The sequence below is a fragment of the Mandrillus leucophaeus genome, unplaced genomic scaffold (genome assembly GCF_000951045.1).
Source record: "Mandrillus leucophaeus isolate KB7577 unplaced genomic scaffold, Mleu.le_1.0 Scaffold102, whole genome shotgun sequence".
In the NCBI taxonomy this organism is placed as follows: Eukaryota; Metazoa; Chordata; class Mammalia; order Primates; family Cercopithecidae; genus Mandrillus; species Mandrillus leucophaeus.
The window spans coordinates 4,642,624-4,662,171 of record NW_012098321.1 but is presented as its reverse complement, the minus strand read 5'-3'; the positions used below and the strand labels follow the sequence as shown (position 1 = coordinate 4,662,171).

Here is a 19,548-nt window from a genome sequence, read left to right as displayed (position 1 = left end):
AGAAAATCCAAGTGACCTTGGATTCGATTATGACATTTTAGATACAGATTTAAAAGCACAATTCATTAAAAAGGTAATTTGGACTTCACTAAAACTAAACATGCTTACTCTGCAAAAGACACTGTTAAATGAATGAAAAGATAAAACACATACTATTAAAATGTATAAAAAGTGTATCTAATAAAGGACTGATATCCAAAATATACAAAGAACTTTAAAAATGCATCAATAAGTAAACAAATAATTAAATTTAAAAGTTAGCAAAAGATCTAAACTTTTCCAAGGTAGATATGTCAAACTTTTCTCTAATCTAGACATCTCACCAAAAAAAGGTATACAGAAATAAAATAAACCGATACAAAATTAATATCATACATCATTAGGAATTGCAAACTAAAGTAATGAGATGCTACTGCACACCTATTAGAATGACTAAAATTCAAACTACTGACTCACCAAACACTGGTGAGAATGGAGCAACAGAAGCTCTCATCTATTGCTGACGGTAATGCAAAATGGCTCAGCCACTTTGAAAGTGAGTTTTTACTTTCAAGTGCTAAACATGGTCTTGCCATACAATCGTCCAATCAAGCTCTTTGGTATTTATCCAAATGAGCTGAATACTTATGTCTGCATGAAAAGCTATGCATGATGTTTCTAGCAGTTGTGTTCATAATTGTCAGAACTTGGAAGAAACCAAGATACTGTTCAATACGTGAACGGATAAACAAATTCTAGTACAACCATTCAATTAAATGTTATTCAGCAATAAAAACAGATGAGTTACGAAGTCATGAAAAGACGTGCTGGAACTTTAAATGCATATTGCTAAGTGAAAGAGGCGAGTCCAAAGAGACTACGTCCTGCATAATTCCCATTATGTGACATTCTAGAAAAGGCAAAACTATAGTCAGTAAAAAGATCACTGGTTACTAGGTCTTGTGGGAGAAGGAAAGTGAGATAAAGAGGTGGAGCACAAGAGATTTTTTGGGCTGTGGAACTAAATTGGATGATGTAACAGTAGAAACATGACATTATACACAGGTCAAAACCCACAGAACTATACAATGCAGAGTGAACCCTAATGTAAAGGATGTACTTTACTTAACAATAATCTATCAATATTAGTTCTTCAGTTGTAACAAAAATAACACAATAATACAAGATGTTAATAATAGGGGAAACTATAAGGGGAGTGGGGAGAAGGTGTATATGGGAACTCTCTGTACTTTCTGCTCAACTAATCAGTAAACCCAAAACTGCTCTTAAAAATGAAGTATATTGTTTAAAAAAAAAAACAACAACAGACTATTGGACCCAGATGGTAAATAGCAGTGACAATTTTTCCTAATATATCAAGAGCCAATCCAGTAAAATCTAATACATTGATTTATTACAGTCATTTTCTAACTATACATTTTTCTCATGGAAATCATGTGTATGTCTGTGTGTGTGTGTTTGTCTGTTTATAGTTTATTCAGAAAGTGGAAATACAAAAATTCCAAAATATTGGGCATTAAATATCTAGTCATTTTTAAATAAGAAAGATACCTGTAGCTATCTTTTAAAAATAGACATAAAGTAGAATAAGTTATTAAATTGAAAGTTAAAAATATTAGGTATTAACAAGATGTATATTTTTACTTGTCACAGTTATTTATGTCTCATTTTTATCCAGTTTTTATTCTCTATTAGACTGACTTAAAAATAATTGAAAAGATTTGCTGACATCTCTACTATCCATTCATTCCATAATTTTGATGTTACGTTTTACTGCCTTTTTATGAAATTAATGTTTTTAAATAATTTTAAAACTTCCAAAAAGTTTTATGAATGTGTACTTGATGATAAGCTTAATTAGGAAATTTGAGAGTATGTTATGTCAATTTTATATATACATTTATTGACTTTCAATTTGGAATTCCCATTCATGAATATATGCATCCTCTTCAATGAGTTTTAATAACACACACACAAATTGTTATATAATATTAATAATGTAAAAATGGCACAAAAACAACATTTTGAATCATTGCCTTTAGATGGCTTAAAATACTTGGTGATTCAATTACTTTTAATAGTTAACATAATTATTCTTACCCTTTATAAAATAAAAAATAATGTCTCATAAGCAAAATATGCCAGTAATATATACTGTTGGTAATATAATACATAGATTTAACTTCTCTGAAAAAAATTAAAAATTTGTTGGAATCTCAAATAGTGGTCACACTCTAGGCTATCTTTATTGACATAATGAAATGCATCTCTTACTAAACAGCATAGACCTCACCTTATGATTCTAGCACATGTACCATTTCGTTAGCTTTTTGAAATATCTTAAACTCAATTAAAATTCTTCTAAGGCATTCCCAGGCATAAATATGACATTTTGTTAGTCAAAAGAACAGTTTAGTTCTAAAAAATGTAACCTAAATATAATTTTCATTTCACCTTTCCTGTTTCCTTTTATATTCTGTGCCCTTGTACTATATATAATTTATGGTAGACAAGATAATTAGATAATTAGCATTTCATAAATGAGATGCCAGATGAGTGAGATATTCTATTTTGAACGCTTCTTGGAACATTCGCCCTCCTATCTGATAAGCCGATATAGCCTGAAACATTTAATGTATAATACACAGAAAGGTAGTGAAAGCAAAGAGCATATAACTAACACAGGGTGATTTAAAATAAACTGACCTGGACTAGAGAAATGTACGGGTTTGTGTAGTGTAGACTGCATAAACAAGAACTTTATTATTTTTATAAGTGAAAAAGGACAACAGCGAAGAAGACATGGAATAAAGAATCTCTACTCATATCTGAGAATCAAAAGACAATATAAACAACTGAATTAGCAAACTTTAAACCCATCTGTATTGAATATTGTCTTCTATAATCAGAATCTTATTTTTAATCTATTTCATTGTTTTGGAACTAAAGGGAGAACTGATCAAGCATATTAATTGGTCCAGAAAAGTAACAAAAAAGTACAGGGAAGAATTTAGTTTCTCTGGGCACAAAGTAATTATCTTTAAAAGAGAGTAAGGAAAGGAATGAATCTCTTTAGAAATAGTTCAATACATTTAAAAAATGTAAGTTTTTAAGAGAAAAATGGATTGACTTTATTAGTCATTTGCATGGTAACTAGAATAGAGATATAATCATCAAGAAGGTAAAGGTCAGGACTGTCAATTGACCATTTAACTCCTTTAAAAGATATAATTTTAGTAACAATTGGACCCACACATTTTTCTATTATTTTAAATATACATGATATATTTCTTATTTTCATTCATTATTAACCTAATTAATTTCATTTAAACACAATTTTAACACATCAGCTTATTTCCCTCTCTTCCTTCCTTCCTTCCTTCAGCCACTCATTCCTTCCTTTCCTTGATGTTGAGATCGAAATGTTTCTGTGTACATGCAGGATCTCCTCTACAAGCTCTTTTAACTATTTATTGCTTTAAACATTAATAACCTTCATGTGTAAATAGTGACTCATTTTTATAGGCAAAGCCCAGTACTGTTAAAGGAAGTACTAAAAACATTAACGATAGCATGAGATTTCATGATGAGATGAATTATATATAAAATGTACTTTACTATTCACACATTTTTAAAATTTGAACCCTTATTTTTCTATATTTTCAGTTCTTTTGTTACAGTATTAAAATGCTTTTTCAGGAAAAAAACGCAACAGTCTGACATATTTTAGTTTTCTGTCTCTTGTGCTTTTCATTTTCGTTGAGTTTTTTTCATGTAATTTTTGTCAATGATACATACAGAAAATGAATATTCAGTCATTTTCTTCTTTTCTGTGTTTTGTGTAGAGTACTATCTATGAGTGCACATATATTATTTCTACTGAGATTTAAATAATATCGGACTCATGCAATTTGTTCTTCTAAAAATTAACTCACAGATAAAAAGTTATTTTACAAAGAAATCTGTGTGAAAATGGGAGGACGAATTTGAGTTTTCATTGATTAATTTTTAAAAGTGGCTTTTCCCACTGCTCAGTTGTGAAGCTTGCTCTGCCGGATTATGTGAAATCTGCAGGCATTTGTGATTCACTGTGAAAGTTCTGCTTTGCATTTTCTTAAGTTTCAGTTTTAAAAGAAATCTCTTTCATCATGGTGGCAGTATTTAAATGTATGATTAATATTTTATTTTTAAAAACGTTGCTCTGTTATATTTTACAGGCTAGAGCCATATAAATTGTATATCACAAGGTTATAGACTTAACACAGTTAAGCTCTTGAAATATAATTCCTCCTGCTATACTTTTTTCGTTACACTCTTGGCATTGTATGCTTAACTTTAATTTTCTTATTGCTCACCAAACTTAGGTTTCGACAATATCACAGGATTTCTATTTCAGATGTAGTCATAGCTGTTTCCATTATTGTAGGAATATATATTTATTCTTTTGACTTACCACTGAAAACAATATCATCTCTGTGGATCCGAAATGCTAAATGTTCCTCCATTTGGGCCAGCCTTTTAGGATTTTCCTCACAAGAATATTGTCAGACAATGGAGAACTACTAAACGTATGCTCCATAAATCCTAGATTAACCCATCTTCTTCCTTTCCAAGCCTGAGCTCTACTTTCCCTCTTCTCATTCATGGAAAGTTCCATATCATCTAGATTACACATGTGGATCTACGTGCAGCCATGATCTACTGTCTCCGGAAACAACCATTGAGATGCTGTTACCATTATTCTAAGATCTTTATGAAGACCACGTGGATTTGTTCCGTTTGCTCTAATTTTGATGCTGACTGTTGCTCAATGTCTCCTTTCCACCCTCTACTCATTTAGTCTCTGGGGAATGTTCTGCATGCTTAAAGAAACATTTAGCATTATCATCAGTTAGTTTTAATTAACTTCACGTACTTGAATGATGGTATGCTAGATGCTAGGAAAATAATTTAAATACATCTGATTTCTGCCTTCTAGCCATTTACATATTAAACCGTGATAGAATGAGATGCTATTTTTAATTGGCTAGCCATGAAAAGTGTAACATTTTTAATATAAAACTTTCTTTAAAAATTAGATAATTCAATTGCCTTCCTCCATGAATTTTTACTTATTCATACATATTGAAATATGGTTAATAGCTAAAATGCTCAAGAATTGTATAATACTTCCATTTTGGATTTCCAAAGTCATGAAAATGACCTTGGCAGCTGATATACAGGCTAAAATATTCTCAACAAACAATTTTCCAGAATGTATAGAGTAATCAAGTAAAGGTAGTCTGTGACTGTGGCTGGAATAAAACAAAGACAAGTTCATCTTATAACCAGGAGTGAAACAAGACAGAGACCAGGACCCTCAATGTCCACAAAAGTTTGCATAATTAACTATTGTTTCTTTATAATAACGAACCTACAATATTTTCATTTTTTAGTTAAAGTTACTCATACACTCATCATTGACATGCTCCTAATCCTGAGAACACACAATCCAGAAGCACAGCCTAACTCCTATAACAAGTCTCTTCTCACTGTTTCTTACCTCCATCCAGAGATTCATCTGCTGTGTTTTCTCCTTAGCCATAGCAACTTAAATAAATCTAGTTTTGCTTGACTATTGGTAGACTTTTGGTGATCTGTGACTGGCAGTGGTCTTCATAGCTCTTATGACTGACTTTTATTATTTTATTTAATTATATGTTGGAATTTACAGTTAACTAAGTAGTCAACTATTATTTTAAATTTAGTTTTACTTTGCTTTGTATGCAAATATTAAAGAATTTAAATTAAAATGCTGTTGATCTGGGTCCTTTAAAAATATTGTTACACGGCCGGGCGCGGTGGCTCCCACCTGTAATCCCAGCGCTTTGGGAGGCCGAGGTGGATGGATCATCTGAGGTCAGGAGTTCAAGACCAGCCTGACCAACATGGAGAAACCCCGTCTCTACTAAAAAGTACAAAAAAAAAATGAGCCAGGCGTGGTGGTGCGCATGCCTGTAATCCCAGCTACTCGGGAGGCTGAGGCAGGAGAATTGCTTGAACCTGGGAGGCAGAGTTTACGGTGAGCTGAGATCGCGCCATTGCACTGCAGCCTGAGCAACAAGAGAGCAAAACTCCATCTCAAAAAATAATAATAATAATTATATATATAGTTTAAAAATTTTTGTGTTTTGAGAGACCCACTGATGTAAGAAAAAGAAATAGAAAAAGGAAGGCAATTGACATTTATTCAGTCTATTAAATGCCATGAACTTGACTTAAGTTCAAGGAATTAATTCTCTAGTTTATCATCACATCCCTACAGGAATGACTCCTCTAGTTTATAATCAAAGCTCAACCAGTATCAGTAATTTTCCCAAAGCCAAAATACAAATAAATGTCAAAATTGACAGATAATCTCCATGTGGGCTCCACAGTATGCTTCTTTCTGAATTTGCTTTAAGGAGAATAGGAGCAAATTACTAAAACTAACCTAATTGAAATCATTTAAACATTATAGTATTTTCAATAACTACTAAACTAAGAATAATTTTTAAAACAATAAGCATATTACAGTCAGCTTTATATTTTCCATATAAAAAGTAACCAAAAAATTCTAGTTCACCTGGGAATTCTCCAATCTTTTCTCCTAACACTCTGTATTTTTCTCCTAGTCCACCCTACTCTGGTATCACTGGCACCCTTGCTATTCCTAGAAATAAAAACAGTGAAGATGCTGCCTCAGGGTCTTTGTGCTTGCCCTTCCCTCTGCATTACACCAACACACATAGTCGCTTTCTGTAATCTCCATTTCCGTAATCTCCATTTCCGCCTCTTGACTGCCCTCCTCTCCTTTATTTTCCTTGCTGCCATGTGCTTATCAATATGTACTTAGTACTTACCAATATGTAACATGTGATATGCTGCATTTATTTATTTATTTTCATCCCTACCTAGAATGGAGGCTGTAAGAGAAATGAAGTTTGTTGGTGATAGTGGAGGTGATTATTTTGACACTTCGGAGACAAACTCAATTTGTGTTTTTGTTTGTCTTGGTCATTGCTGTAACCCGAGTGCCCAAAACAATGCCTATTACATAGTAGCCGCTAAAAAATTTTGTTGAACAAATAAATGAAAACAAAATGCAATGAAACATATTGAAACAGTACTTAGAGTTTAGCATTTTAGGATTTGGTGTAATTGCATATCACACACAAATTCTAAGCTCAAGCTATAATTTTGTCACAAATAGAAAGAGAAAACAAAATCTTTATTACCTAGAAAATCAAATACTGCAATTTAGAACACATTATCTCCCATACCTAGGAAATCCAATACTGCAATTCAGAACATATTATCTCCTATCCTCTATTTTTTTATATTTTATTTCACATATTTCAATTCATTTATTTTCATTTTGATTAGTATATATAATTGTCTACTAAAACCTTGCTAAGTACTAAAACTGCCATGATCACAAGTTTGCTAGTTGTGTGACTCAGCCTCTATAGTCTTCAGAATCCTTGTGTGTATCTTGTGACTAATGAGAGTAACTACTTGGGGCAACTATTAGTAAATGAGTACTCAATGACATAATACCAGCAAAACATTTAGCACTGCCCCTGGTCTATTAGATTCACAAAATTAATTTTGTTCTTATTGATTGTGAATAATGATGATGAAGAAAACATAATAAATATGCTCCTATATTTATACAGCATTAGTATATAACACATAGAAGGTAAAACTAGTCTAATTTTAAAAAGCATAGCTGAGAAGCCACATTTGCATAGGATAAAGTTATTTTAATATAACACTGTTCATCAAAGCCCTCTCAGATTACCAATTCTCAGTGATTTTGCCCAAATTACCACTTTTTCTCCCCCACCCTTACATGCACACCTACCTAAAGCCACAATTTGAAACATAGGGGTATTCACCTTATACATCTCCTTCAATGTTCCTCACTGTTACAAATGAAACTCAGGAAAGGAGTGTTTTCCTTTGAACCTGATTAATACTAGCGAGTGTAGTTTTACTTCATTTTGCTGTGGATTTTACTGCACCTTGACTATGACTTCAGGTAGTTTTGAAATGATCTGAGATGCAGATGAAGAGATTTGCTGCAGAGATAAAGGAGGGGGAAGTAGTGTTTACTTACAGTGTATTTCTAGCACCTGCATGGCTACCTGAGGGGTGGCATTGAGGGATTCGTGATCTACTCTGCAGATGACCGCCACTCCATCATCACTCCGGTCCACTCGGAAGTCCAGTGTGCTGCTGACAGTGAATGTCTTGCGATTTGCATCCTCTTCTTTTAAATATTTTACATCTGAAAATAAAATATGAATTTTAAAATGTGACATCTTTCAAAATAAAACAGATTGCATTTATTCAAGATAATGGAAACACCTTCTCCCTATCTTTATCAATTTTTAAGAAGCAAACATTTGTGATTTTAACATTTAATCTATTTCAATTCAATTAAATAAAAATATACTTACTTTAAAAATAAATTCTAAGGGTTAGATCCAGAAAGACAATAAAAGGGTAGTGCGCAGCAATTTTATTTCTTTGGTCTCAGGCTTACCTAGCTTATAATCTGTCCCAAGATACTCTTACATACTCCATGAAAACAATGTATATCATCTTACAAAAGTAGTCTTTATTTTCTCTTAGCTGTAAGTTTTACTAAAACATAATCTTAATTTTCTGAGCCACAAGCACAGTTGGGAAGGGCAAATTTACAACCATATGGCTGTGCTTAAAAGAAAGCACAATGCATTTGAAATATAACTTTAACATGAACAATGTGAGGTGAACATAAATTGCTAAAGAATACTTAGGATGAGAAAGTTGTCATCTTTGGAAAGAAAAGGAGCACAGTCATCTGAATATTTTGAATACTTAAGTATATATTTGCAGTGAAATTTACATTGAGATGAATGCTCTTCACTTGGCTGAGGAATTTATTTCAGCATGAATAAGAGTACTTTCTACAAGATGTGAATTCATTTATCGATATTTAAACTTGCTGTGCATGATTTAGATCCATCGTTAAATGGTGCACTAAAGGATTATTTGTTCTCTGTGAAAAAGAAGTTTAATAATACTTTGCTTAATTTGTAATTTCTCAAGTCTGAAGTAGCTAATAAGAAGAGGATAATTTTAAAGGTTTAGAAATCAAACTGATAGGATAAGGTTAAGGTATCATTATAACAACATCTTAAATTTAGTTGATAGAAAAATGTATTCAATTTTCTTATGCTTTCTGTCGTTTTTTTCATCATTCAGTGTCAAATAAACTTTGATATTGTCAGGAAATAAGTCCTTTCACATAAAATATTTGATTTTAACACATATTAAGTAATTTATTTTAAAAACAGTTTAAAATGTATTAATAACAAAAATGAATAAATTCAGTTTCTCAATCTTTGTGCCTTATGCAAAGATTGGATTTGCATGTAATATTTGATTAATAGACATATGCAAGGTTCACTATCACTTATTTCAGAAGTATGAATTTACCATATTGAGTGATTTTAAAGATAAATAAAATAACCATTAGTAAAACATAAAATGGATAGACATGTCTTGTTCTTGAAAATGTGTTTATATTTGGGTTCACATATTAAGGGAAAACGACCTAATTAAGATTTTTACCTCAAAATGTTTTATGTATGTTAGGCAATTCTGAAGAGTAAGAAAATCTCTAACATTTAGAAAGGAGAACAGAAGCATGAAATCTCAATTCCATCTTTTAACTGAAAGTAAATCATGCAGGAGACAGAATTCTATGCAGAATTTTTTATAAACGTGTGTCCTGTGAAATATCTCATCTCATTTTTACTAAAGTCATTTACTAAGATTTTGGCACTTGAAAATTAGGTACAATTCCATTAAAAAATTTTAAATAAAAGACACAATGAGTTTTCAGCCAAAATATGTCAGAATAATTCAGATGCATTTATGATTCTTTGCTTATATTTAAAATATTTTAAGGTTCTTTTACTTTTCAGTTTCATAGATTTATACAAATATGTTGCCTCATTTTTACATTTATTTTCTTTTTTTATAACTCTGTGCCCAATGTTTACTTGTTCCTAGCTCTAAGCAGTGTCAGAGTGAGAAAATATCGATCTCTTGACAAATGATTCTTATAATTATGCTGCACAATATATGAGAAATTACTGCAAAGTATTACTGCTGGTTGTTTACTTTTTATAACAGCTGCACTTTAAGAACTCACACATCTGCTTCTTTTAGCTGTTTCCCTTACAAAAGTAGCATTTAATGTAATATTAATTGGACACATAAAATTTGATAGCAACTGTATAAATCATAAAATGTTAATGAACTCATTCAAGTAAAATTTTAAAAAGTGTAAATGTGTTGATTTTAATATTGGCTAATGTGATAGATTATAGGGTTGTCCGAAGCCTTAAGATGAACAGAAAAAACATTGAAAAGAGCCAATCATAGTATCTTTTCTCATATTTTAGGCTGACCTTCTTCCCCAAAGAAATGAATAGGAAAGATACTTAAAATATATCTCTACTTTCCTGTTCTATATTTTTAAAATAACGATGCATTACACAGTTATAGAGTCAAAAGAAATTTTCTTTACATTGCATAGTTTATTTGCTGATACTATATGTATCCTTCTTTCAGGTTCTATTCATTTTCCTTTCTTTTGCATGACAGTTATATTACATGGTGATTAAGAATAGCCTTCTCAAAATGCAACGCACATATGATCTTGTTAAAATGCAGATTCTCATTCAGTAGGTTAGGGTGTGGAGTCTGAGAGTCTGCTGCTGGCCCTCAGACCATATTTTGAGGAGCAAGAGTATAGTGCAAACATTTGACACTGGAGACATAACTAAAGGTGGACTGGGAATGTTGGCACTTACTCTTCCCATCTTTTTCTCTTTTTCTCTCTCTCGTTATTTTTTAATTGTTCCTCTTCAAAAACTTCCACTGGACATTATATATACACATATCTATATATATATACACACACACACACATATCTCTTCATTTTACATATTTCAAAATATATATATACACACACACATATCTTCATTTTACATATTTCAAAATATGCACGTCGTATATATTATGTAATGTGTTAATGAAATGACTAGAAAACCTTGAGAACCAACAAGAAACAGAGGAACTTGCAGAATTCCTTTCATAATCCACTTCTAATCCACTCCTCCTACTCTCTCTACTAGATCTTCTGGACATTTAAATAGTCAAAACGGTGGTCACTTTTGGTGAGTCGGGTGGGAAACTGACTGGGAGAGAATATATTCAGGTTTTCTGGAGTTATGGAAATGCTCTACATCAAAAGGGGTGTGAGTTCATCTGCTTTGTAATTTGTGTCAAAATTTTATAGTTAAGATTAGTTCATTTCAATGTATGTAAATTTTCCCTCAAAAATCACAACTGTAGGCCGGGCGCGGTGGCTCACGCCTGTAATCCCAGCACTTTGGGAGGCCGAGGTGGGAGGATCACAAGGTCAGGAGATCGAGACCATCCTGGCTAACACGGTGAAACCCTGTCTCAACTAAAAATACAAAAAATTAGCCGGGCGTGGTGGCGGCGCCTGTGGTCCCAGCTACTCGGGAGGCTGAGGCAGGAGAATGGCGGGAACCCAGGGGGCGGAGCTTGCAGTGAGTCAAGATGGCGCCGCTCACTCCGGCCTGGGCGACAGAGTGAGACTCCGTCTCAAAATAAAAACAACAAAAAACATAACTGTAAATTATAGTAATAATTACAATTGAGTGGAGAGTAATTAGAGGGATAGATGAAAAAAATGGCTGAATGTTGATACATTTAAAACTGGTGATGGCATGCAGTGTCTCATTCTATTATTGTGCTTACTTTGCATATGTCAGAAATTTTTCTATAATAAAATTTTTAAACATAGCGAACGAAAAATTCCTCAAGTATAACTGTTAATGAAAATTAGTTGCCTGAACATTTCTTGGTAAAGTCTCAAGATAAAGGACTTTCTATTAGTTTTTATATTAATCTTTATAAAATTTAAATTGTAGAATAGCAATCTCCTTATATTCAGGAGATTAGATCTTTTGTCTTAGCAAGAACTAAGGTGAAAAGAGAAATAGCAAATGTAGGTTCGAGCGCTGGAGCACCCAAAGTGAATAAGTTTAAATGCCTCAAGTTAGGTTAGCTGGGGAAAAATAAATAAATAAATAAATAAATAAATAAATAAATAAATAAGCAGCCAAGATATCTGGATTTTCTTACATCCAATTTTTTTCACAAAATATATTTCAAGAGATACTTTCATATCTATCTTCCCTAGGTTTATAATATTAGGCCACCAGGCTCTATATCTAGTTTCTGGCCACTTTTAGACTGAAGTTTTGGAAAAAGAAAATCCTCTTAAGTGAAGTTTCTAGAGAAGTTGCCTTGTCTCCACAGTGATGCTAATATACCTTGAGTAGTATAATCTCAACTACTTTGGTTTCTTTGCTTTCTCCACTTTTGCAATTTTGGTGCTATTTATACAGACTGAAAAAGAACATATCTTCACTTTTTTTTTTTTTTTTTGAGACATAGTCTCATTCTGTCACCCAGGCTGGGGTACAGTGGCGTGATCTTGGCCCACTGCAACCTCCGTATCCTAGGTTCAAGCGATTCTCCTGCCTCAGCCTCCTGAGTAGCTGGGATTACAGGTGTGTGCCACAACGCCCAGCTAATTTTTGCATTTTTTGTAGAGATGGAGTTTCGCCACTTTGGTCAGGCTGGTCTCAAACTCCCGACCTCAGGTGATCTGTCTGCCATGGCCTCCCAAAGTGCTGGGATTATAGGTGTGAGCCACCGCGCCCGCCAATACCTTCACTTTTATAATGAAATACTTTCCCCAAATCCTGAAATAGACCTCTTTATCAGCCACCTACCTAGACTAGGCCAGTTCTTTTTAATCCATTCCAAGTTAAATAGACCATACTGGGGACAAGGCAGGATTTAGAAACTGAAACTTCCATGCGTTCTCATCACTTGAAGGTATCTCTTAGGAATTATGTAGGCTATTAAGTGGCACTTCCTATTTGGGTCTTGAATTCTCTGACCATGAGCAAAACAGCATGGTCTTAGTGTGTCCCAAACAGTTATGCTTATATGGAACTGGAACTTTACTATTATTTTCAGAAGTAGGGTTTCTTAAAGTGGTTTTTGATGGATAACATGATAGTTTTGGGGGAGGAATCAAGGAATTTAGTCTGAATCCACATAATTTTTGTCAGTGGTCCTTTAGTGATTTTTTGCCATAACCAGTGAGCTAGATTCATGACCTCATCTCATAGAGAACAGAAAATGTACGCATTACATGAGAGTTGGCTTTATTGTCAAAAATTAGGAGTGAACGAACTCAGTGGAGAACTGGACATGTGTAATTACTGCTTCACAGTTCTGCAAATCAAACTTCTGAAAACTAAATACAACTTCCCCATTATTTCTTTCTTAACTGACCTAAAGTAACTATGTCTGGCTAACTCATTCAGTAACTTCAACGCATACTTTAAAAGGCAATTTGTCTTAGAGGAAATGTCAATACTTTTTTGTGTGTATCTTAAGGTTAAATGTTCAACGATATTTTACAAAACACTTTTCTTTAATGTTCAAGCAAAGCTTTTCATTTTGTATTTGTTTTAAACTGTCTCTAGACCAAACATAGTAGGACTGTATTTTATACTGTGTAACTTTAAAGTCTGGTAACCACATTCATTTGTGCACTGAAAAAGACCTCAAACAAATTCTTGAGGCAAATCTCATTCTTGCCTTTGAGCACCCCTTCATACAACTCCTGTCTGAAATAGGGTAGATTTTTAAAAGTCCTTATAATTTTCAACTTTTTTAAGGAAGTACCAGTCATAATCCTGGTTTTAAACTGACTCTTACAGGTATGGCCCCACCATTAATTGGCAACATGGATAACCATCCCACTTAGCAAGGAATAGTACTGAAATTCAGCTCTTCTTAATAGATCTGAAAAGGTCAGATGAGAAAAATAATGTATATGGAGGATTATTAAGAGGAGATACTTCATTTATCTAAATATCAAAGTCTCTTTTTCAGTTTACCCAGACAAGTAAAATGTCAATGCTTTTCATAAAATTTATCTTAAATGTTATTTCCCAGATCTACATTCAGAGGTGCTACAAGAACCAGGTATATATATTACCTGACTCGAACGAAGCCTCAGGGTGAGCTCTGTATTTGTCTACATTAGAATGTCCTTTCTCCTCAAACATATTTAAAATGATGTTTCATTGCATGTCCAAAATATAATAAAATGTGGCAGAAAATTATTTTTAAGTCTATTCAGTAGAATAAGCTTTAAGAAAATAAAAATATCTATGCATTTGAGCAATTTCTGTAGCAGCAGGAAAGTGTGACTTCTTTGAAACATCTATGATGATGCAATTTTCTGGTAATCAAACTATTTGTTTCATGAAGTCCTGCGCATTCAGCACATGTAAGAATAAGCAACCTGCCCCTCATCTACCTGTAGTGAAAATGAATAAATGAATGACTTGCATCAGTAAAACATTGTGAAATGCTAAGTTTCTGAATATATTATAATATTTCTATGTACCATGTACTACCAGAGTTTTTAAAATTATTTTTCAACAGGTTACCTTGTATTCTGAGAATCACATCATTTAAAAATTAAAATTACCCATTGGGACGTTCACAAGGTTCAACATAAATTATGTATTCATAAAATAAAGGTTAGATTAAATTTTTAACTTTATTATTTTCTTTTTTACTATTTTTCTTTCTCTTTTCATTCTTTCTCTTCCTTCTGCTCTCCTTTCTTTCTTTCCTCTGCAGAAATTCCTAATTTTTATATTTCTCTATAGTTTGTATAGCCAGCATCTAAGACAGTATCTGAAACATCATAGATGCTTAATAAGTATGTTTTCAATTCATTAAAATAATGGTTGCAATCAGCCAGGTAAAGCTTCTTTTCCTTCTAGTAAGTAGATTTGTTCTATGTCAATATGTGTAATTTGGGGACAGTTGTCAGTCTTTAATTGATTGTCTTTGTAGTATATCTCTTTTTAAATCCTCTCATCAGTTTCTGTATTGGAAGAGTACAAAATCTAGAGGGATATGACAAAATATCTGGAATTAGGCAGACTAACTGTTTTCTTTTATTCAGATCTGTATTTGCCCTTTGTTTGTCAGTTCTGTCTTTGCTATTTTCCACAGCCATTGTAATTCTCACTGCAGACCACTGTAATTCTCACTGCAGACCACTGTAATTCTCACTGCAGACCACTGTGATTCTCACTGCAGACCATTGTAATTCTCACTGCAGACCATTATAATTCTCACTGCAGACCAACTAGATTAGAGTCCCATTTATCGAACTTCCTCTAGTTGGGAGTTCAGGCATTTAACCATAGACAACAGGCAGAAGAAAGGAGATTGGCAATATCACTAAAGAGAAAAAAATTAAATGGAAAATTACCGAGTTAAAAATATACCTCCCTGTTAAATCTTTTCAATTTGTATATATTTTTCCATATAAATTTTACAAGGAAAAGGGGAATAACATTACTAAACATTATCTATACTTACTTACAGGGAAAAAGAAAATTATAAAATAATTTCATCTCCTATAGAGGCAAAAAATAAAGATATTTTTTGAATATAAAATAAGAAAAATACAGGTTTTATCTATGAAAAATTAGCAGGAAATGAGAGACAAAAGGATATGTAAGCATAAAGAGAGGAATATATTTTTAAGGAGATAAATTAGAATAATTTACGAGTCAATATCGTGAAAATATATGAGTACGAAAAAGAAATTGAGGGCAACTCCTGAACGTCATGCTAAATAAGTAGCTCCGCAGACTTTCTCTCCAGCTAAACAACCATAACTAGTGAAAACTATTTTAAAACACACATACATATTTCAGGTCTCTGAAAATTGTGCTAAGGGCGTATAGCAAATGAACAAATAATTATTTTTAAAAACTAGAAATCTTAGTAAGAACAGATAGAGTCTGTGGTATTTGAACCATACCTTGCTCCCTAATTCAACCTCATCCCCAACTCGGCATGAGAAAAACCGGGTAGATATACCCAAGGTGGAGATCCATGTTTCCCCAACCAAGGACTACAGTCCTTTCCAGAAGAGGCAGGCGGCCAGCATTTCTTATTTCACTCATTATTACTCTTGGTTGCAGAGCCAGCATTCCAGGTGGTGTGACTGAAAGGTTGGGGCTGTCTTCTTTCTCCCAGTCCCTGCTCATATGCCAAGAATAAAGGGACCCCAATAGCTCTCACTTTAGCTCACTCATAGAGGGGAAATTTCAACCCAGAAGAGACAAAACAAGAAGACCAGAAGCTACCACCATTTTGCCCAGGGAAGAAGCCAGCTATAACAGGGAAGTGTTTTTCTGAACCTCTCTCTAAGGAAACCAAATATTTGGAACAGAGTTGGGGGAAGTTCAAAGTGGAGACTTTGGAGGAAAGCAAGTAAGAAAGCCCTTGTGTCTAGATGAGATAAGCACGCTAAACCACAGACCATCTAGTTTATAAAAGAAAACCAGAGGAAGAGACAACTAGCAAGGGCCTTCCTGTCGTCACAGGTTAGAGAAAATGTCAAAGACTGGCCTCAAGAAAAAACAAAACGAAACAAAAAAACCCAGCAAAGGATTCTGGATTTAAATGGATCAAGCTGTGGAACACCTTATGCACATAGCATTATTGAAAACAGTAGTGCAACCAGCTGGCAAACAATGAAGGAGAATCACTGGGTGTGATACTAACATAAGCAGAGAGCTTAACAGAGACGACAGGAAAGAAAGACATTCAGTGAGAGTCCTTCTGAAGCCATTATCATCCTAGGGGGACTGTGCATGTGCCAAAGCCTGTGCTTCCTGAGGAATGACATCAGAGACTTCACACTGCAATGGAAATAGCTCCTCCAAATCAATAAACAATAAGCCAAGCAAAACAGGTACTTTTACAAAGGAACTCCAAAAAAACAAGGAACTCCTTTGACAATTGACTTTTCATCAAAACCGATGAAGGTCAGAAGGTAGTTGGGTAGCATATCCCAAGTGCTCAAAGAAGGAAAAAATGTCAAATAAGAACCTTACATCCAGTAAAATTATTTTTTGAAAATGAAGGTAAAATAAAATATTTTTCAGGTAAACAAAATCTAAGAGAAGTTATTAAAGCAGTCCTGCCTTATAAGAAGTGTTAAAGAAAGTTGGGCTAAAGAAAGTGATCTCAGATAGTTCAACAACAACAACAACAAAGCACCAGTAAAGGTAATTTTATAATTAAAAAGAGGTTAAAATGGCATGTTTCTTCTCTTAAGTGATTAAAAAATAATAATCAGAACAAAGATTCTTCAGGAAAACAAAACTAATAATGTAAAACAATTATTTACCATTGTATTACAGGGTCTATAACATATGAAAATGCAATATATTTGACAATAACAGGACAAAGGAAGTGGATAAAAGTAAGTTTTTATCCTGTTTCCTGAAAGTAGTCATTATATAAAAAGTCTTCCAAGGTAATCTTCCAAGATAATAACCAGTCTTACTTTTCCGTCACATTTTCCGTCACAAAATCATAAGGAAATGATTTTAGGTGGTAACTTGAATTTGCAGGAAGAAATTAGGAGAATTAAAAACATATATAATATGTTTCATGTGACAAATTTTAGGTACTTGCTATCCTTGCTTTACTCAGCTTCATTAAAGACATAACAGTATATGAAGTAGTAGTTGTAACCATGTGTTGTTGTGTTTTTAACATAGTAAAACGTAATATGTTTAACAACGATACTACAAAAACGGGAGAAAGAGCAAACAGCTATATTGTAGTAACGTTTCTGTATCTTCTGAATTAGGTTATTATGAATCTGATTTAGATTCTGATAAGGTAAGATATATGATATGCCTGAGAGCATCTACTAAAAATATAATTGAAAAACAAAGTGAAAAATTGTTACAGGAATTAAAATGTTAAACTAGAAAATATTTACTTAATATAGCATAAAGTAGTAAAGAACGAATATAAAACAAAAATTACATAAAACATAGAAGATAAATGTAAAATCATGGATGAAAATAAACCTATATCAATTATTATAATATCATACATGGAAATTAACCAATATCGATTATAAGATTACTTGTAAGTTGATTAAAAATTCAATCAAAAAGCAGAGATTATAAAACTGGATTTCTTAAATGATCAAAATATATGTTTTCTACAGGAGACACACTTTAGATTTGAAGATACAAATGGACTGAAAATAAAAGGATGAAAAAGAATATATGATACAAACAGCAAGCAAGAGAAAGTTAGAGTGACTATACTAATAGCAGCCAAAGCAGATTTTAAAATAAAATATGTTATTAAAATAATGGAAATCATTTCAAAATGATAGAAAAGACCACCCATTAGAAAGATATAACAATTATAAATACATATACATCTACGTAAAGAGAGCACCTAAGGTATATGAAGCAGAAACCATTTAGCCCAGCAATATTATTCTTAGGAATATATTCAAGAGAATTGAAAGCATATTTCTACACAAAACCTTGCACCTAAATTTTTATAGCAGTGTTTAAAATAATAGCCCCAAAGCATAAAAACTCAAATGTACCTCAACTAATGAATGAATAAATAACATATGGAATATGCATACAATGATATATTATTTGTTAATTATAAAGAATAAAGTACTGATATATGCTACAACACAGATGATATTAGTTTGTGCTAAGTTAATCACAAAAAACACATACTACATATTTTTGTAGATGAAATGTCCACAGTAGGCAAATTTATACAGACAGAAAGTAGATTTGTGGTTACTTAGAGTTGGGGTGGAGACAGTTGGGGAAAAGTTGGGAGTTATCACTAATAGGTTTCTTGTAGAATCATAAAAGTTTAAAATTGATTGTGGTGAGCGTTTCATAGTTCTGTGAATTTATTAAAAAACTATTAAATTGTATACTTTACATGAATTTGATGACATGAATTATATCTAAATAATGTTGCTACGTGAAAATAAATAAACAGAGCTAACAACATGTTTGGCTTCAATTTGGGAGGTATACAAATAACACTTTAAATTTAGAATTATTGACTGAAGAGAAAAATGTGACGGAAAAGTAAGATTGGTTATTCTCTTGGAAGATTACCTTGGAAGACTTTTTATATAATGACTACTTTCAGGAAACAGAGCATTTTGTTTCCAAACTAGTAAATAAAATAGTAGACAGTGAATGCACTTGAACTTCATGATCCAACTGTAACCTATACTATAAGGTAATAGAAGTAAAATAATCTATCTCAATCAACTTCCCATTACCAACACAAATGGAAGGTAATTTACCAACTCATTTAGATACTGCTACACTAAGATGTCAATTTGATCATATTGTGAAAAACTGGATCCAATGTCTTTTTATGTTTGTTTGTTTTTGTTTTGTTTTGTTTTGTTTTGTTTTTTGAGATGGAGTTTTGCTCTTGTCACCCAGGCTGGAGTGC

The 19,548-nt window shown here is 32.7% G+C and overlaps 1 protein-coding gene across 3 annotated transcripts in view; it reads right to left on the bottom strand.

Moving 5' to 3' along the window:
• Positions 1–19,548, bottom strand: part of CADM2 (cell adhesion molecule 2) — a 1,174,747-nt gene that overhangs the window by 154,258 nt on the left and 1,000,941 nt on the right. For all 3 annotated transcript variants that reach the window (XM_011976654.1, XM_011976649.1, XM_011976643.1), the window contains one exon: positions 8,141–8,311. In XM_011976654.1, coding sequence (XP_011832044.1) covers positions 8,141–8,311 — 171 coding nt within the window. The remainder of the gene's footprint in view (positions 1–8,140; positions 8,312–19,548) is intronic.